A 4,254-nucleotide genomic window follows, 5' to 3' on the forward strand; every position below is an offset into this window, starting at 1 on the left:
GGTTCTTTATATACTGTTTAAATGGGACCGCAAACACCTTACGATGGCGTATTTGAAATATTTGCTGATTGTGATAATTACTGCAATCGATATCGAATTTGGCATATCAGCATTGCCATTACACAATGCAGCATTATCGATTGCTATTACACAATAATATATATATATATATATATATATATATATATATATGTGTGTGTGTGTGTGTGTGTGGATTATATGCCCATATATAATAATTCTTACTTTTATATATTGTTTCAACGATGATATCAAAGCATCACAAACGCGAGGAATAATTTTTTAAATCGATTGCTTTGATATATATGAAACAAATACTGTAAGCTTGCGTAACTATCCCCAGTAGCCAAAAATCTTAAAGTAACAGCCAATTGCTCCTTGACCGATATGCAGCACCGAAATGACGTATCTTTTTTTTTCAATTTTGGGTCCTACCATATCAATAAGTATTTGGAAATCTTCCACTGACATTCTCATAAAATTACGGAAATGACCAGAGTTTTCGTTGGATATTAGTGGCCTGAGGACATCATTTCGGGTTTTAAATAAAGGCGCCATCCAATAACGGCGTTTTCTTGCAGAAGACTTTGTAGAATCTTTGTTCAGGAGCCAATATGCCATCATAATGATATTAGGGTCTGGCCTGCGGTCACCCATTGTAAAGATCAATCCTGGAAATAAAGTGTTTATTTCTAGACCGACAATCAAACGTTTGAAAATAAACCGATCAGTTTTCTTCTAAGCTGAAATATAAATACAAGATGAATACATGTTATTAAATTATTTATCGTTATTAATAACATCCACCTTTACTTCCTCTAACTATGCTTTAATAACTCAACCAATCTTTCACTAACACTTATATAAAAAAACAACAACAGCAAACTGTACTCGCAATCACCAACTTAAAAACATCTACTTAAACGCCAAATGTCAAATTGCTCGCAGTGTGCGTCGCGCACAAGAGCCAACGCATGCGTGCATCGCGAACAGGATTCGCCGCACGGATTCGTGCAGTGGGGACGCAGCATGAAATTCATGCTGACTGAATTGTTAGCAAGTGTCAAATTCTTAGCATGATTTAATGCCTCCTGTTTAACATGTTTTTTTGAGGTTATTATTAATGTAAGCAAAGTGATATTATTAGGTTTGGTTTAGCTTTTATTGTGAATTTCAAATTGTTAATATGGCGTTTTTTGGAATAATTTGGGCAGCAGATAGTAGGAGAAGAAGGTATGTTTATTAAATGCCACAACATTTTAGATACAGGCAAAGATACGCCCTTAGGTATCTCAGAGATGCAGATAATGGGAAGTGAATGATGAAATTTTTATAAAAAAATTTCGATTAACGAAAAATGTTATGAAAGATTTAATAGAACTGTTGGAACCACATGCGGAGAGTCATACAGCATCATGGAGTATCCCTTTTTATTTGCAGGTATTGGAAATTAAAATGAATTTTTTTTTTGAAATACTAATAACTGAAATTTCATTATAGGTACTTGCAGCGATTCATTTTTCTGGTCATGGCTCATATCAGACTGATGTAGGCAATTGCCATTTAAATTCTATGAGCCAGCCTTCAGTTAGTCGCTGCATTAAAACAGTGACTAATTTAATTATAAAGCATGCTACACCAAAGTACGTGAATTTTCCTAAAACCTCATCAGAAAGAGATAAAAATAAAAAGAGGTATATGTTACACCACTTCGTGTGCATTGAACATGGTCTGTAATATGTTGCTATTTAACAGATTTTATACGAAGTTTGGCATGCCTGGCATTATTGGGTGCATAGACTGCACACACGTAAGTATAGTGGCTCCCAAAAAAGATCACCCCGTGGCACCAGCTGCTATTTATATGAATAGAAAGGGCTATTACTCAATTAATATTGAAGTAGTAAGTATTATTTTATTTTGCTTAAGAATTTTGAAGACTAACATTATAATAAATAATATTAGATATGTGATGCTGATGAACGGATATTGTTTGCGAGCAGCAGATATCCTGGCTCCACTCATGACGCAGCCATTTGCAAGGTTTCGGCAGTCAGAGCCCTGCTAACTCGTAATGCTGATGATGATGAGACATATTTATTGGGCAATTCAAGTATATAATTAATATCACAAATCAAATAAGGAAAAAAATATATATTAGTTGTACATTTGCCGTTATTTTTCAGGTTACCCATTGGAACATTGCCTACTCACACCATATAGGATACCAGTAGGCTCTACCTAGGAGAAACACAATAAGTTCCACAAAAAGGCTCGCAATGTAATAGAGAGAACATTTGGTGTTGTTAAAAGTCGTTTTCGATGTTTGCATCGTCACAGGACACTGCATTATACACCTGATGTGGCAGGAAAAATTGTGTATGCAGTATTTACTCTGCATAATATATGCAGGGAAAATAATATTTCTCTGGATGAAGAACTGACGGAATATAGTAATGATAGTGGAAACGGTTAGATACCAAATAATTGTATTTCAAATGTGTAGTTAAAATTAATTGATTTTAATATTTCAGAAGTATATGAGGCAGATAATACGGCATATAATATCAGAAATTCTTATGCCAGAAGATATTTTTAATACCATAATATTCACTTAAAAAAAGGATCATATTTTTATAGCTACATAAATGTGATTATTTTAAATAAATGAATATATATATATATATATATATATATATATATAAAGGAATAAAAAACAAAATTTATTGGCTGTTAAATTTATTTTTTAATGTATCATTAAGAATTTTCAATTGATCGGCTATGCATTGCAGCACCTCTGTCTGTTTCTCCATCATGTTAGTAAGAGACTCTGTTTGTCTTTTCAATACGTATTCCATTGAGTTTACGAGGTGATTTAATTCATCTTAAAATAATGAAATGCAGAATGTATCACATAGTTAATATAAGTAATATTTAAAATAGAAGAAAAATTATACTTACTACTGCCAGTAATTCATATTGTTCGTTCCTTTTGATTTTAACATTTTATTGTAAATGCTTCTACACAATCTCTGTGTAGCTGTTATATATTATTTATCATTATGTAATTCACATTGATCGTTCCTTTTAATTTTAACATTTTATTGTAAATGCTTCTACACAATCTCTGTGTAGCTGTTATATATTATTGATCATTAAGTAATTCATATTGATCGTTCCTTTTAAGTTTAACATTTTATTGTAAATGCTTCTACACAATCTCTGTGTAGCTGTTATATATTATTGATCATTCAGTAATTCATATTGATTGTTCCTTGTAAATTTATCATTAATACTTTTTTTAGTTACTTATAATTGTAAAATTATAATACTTATTATTATGTATATATTGATTATTACATTTATAAAAATTTTAATTGTTATGTAAAAATGTTTGTGATATATTTGAAAATATATTTTGTACTTCGTAAATTTTTTTTCTCATTTCCGATATAAAAAATTATTTAGGTTTTCTTATTTTGAATTACGTATGCGAACCATATCTAGGAATAATACCAGCGGTTGATTTATATACTGAACAAGTGCCTCCTCCTTCAGATCGCTAAAAATATTAAAATGGAGGTAATGTCAAATGGCCTCAGACAGCGATCTATTTATGTTTACTTATCTATGACCTCTATATTATCAGACTAGTAGTAATAGATGCAAGTATTTTGAAGTATGCATATTGATAAAAATACTTACTTATTGTTGAAGGCCCGTAAATATTATTAATCATTTTACATACTACATAGGTTCTAGTAGGAAACACTAGTTTTGACCAGCCAAATAGCAAACATCTATAACATCTAAAACAATATTTATTTGTGATTAATGTTTGGTTATTTTATTCTTATTACGTACTTTGTCATTTCTCGCTGGAAATACATGCAATTTTTTTGGTATTAGTGCACCTTGGAACGTAACACTTTGACATTTTGCTTGCAAAATAATCCTAATCACTTATAAACGAAACTGAACGTTCTCGAAATTGTTTGATTGCCCGCGTTGAAATTCTTACCAGATGAGTGCCAAATCGCTGCAAGAGCGCTCCAAGGGAGAGCAGCTCTAACTAAAATCGAGCTACAGAGTTTTGTTCGGAGATTACCCGCCATGGTATTATTCCTAGATATGGTTCGCATACGTAATTCAAAATAAGAAAACCTAAATAATTTCTTATATTGGAATTGAAAATATATTTTCAAATATATCACAAACATTTTTACATAACAATTA

At 31.3% G+C, this 4,254-nt stretch overlaps 1 protein-coding gene across 1 annotated transcript; it reads left to right on the top strand.

Moving 5' to 3' along the window:
- Positions 1 to 1,380: 1,380 nt before the first annotated feature.
- On the top strand, positions 1,381 to 2,263 carry LOC113389428 (putative nuclease HARBI1). The gene is made up of 5 exons (XM_026626464.1): positions 1,381 to 1,458; positions 1,519 to 1,712; positions 1,774 to 1,921; positions 1,984 to 2,131; positions 2,205 to 2,263. Exons 1-5 carry the CDS (start codon positions 1,381 to 1,383, stop codon positions 2,261 to 2,263), a joined length of 627 nt encoding a protein of 208 aa, XP_026482249.1.
- Positions 2,264 to 4,254: the final 1,991 nt, after the last annotated feature.

This window comes from Ctenocephalides felis, unplaced genomic scaffold (genome assembly GCF_003426905.1).
Source record: "Ctenocephalides felis isolate EL2017-DRISC unplaced genomic scaffold, ASM342690v1 CF-g0.4_SCAFFOLD_00845, whole genome shotgun sequence".
NCBI classification, from domain to species: Eukaryota; Metazoa; Arthropoda; class Insecta; order Siphonaptera; family Pulicidae; genus Ctenocephalides; species Ctenocephalides felis.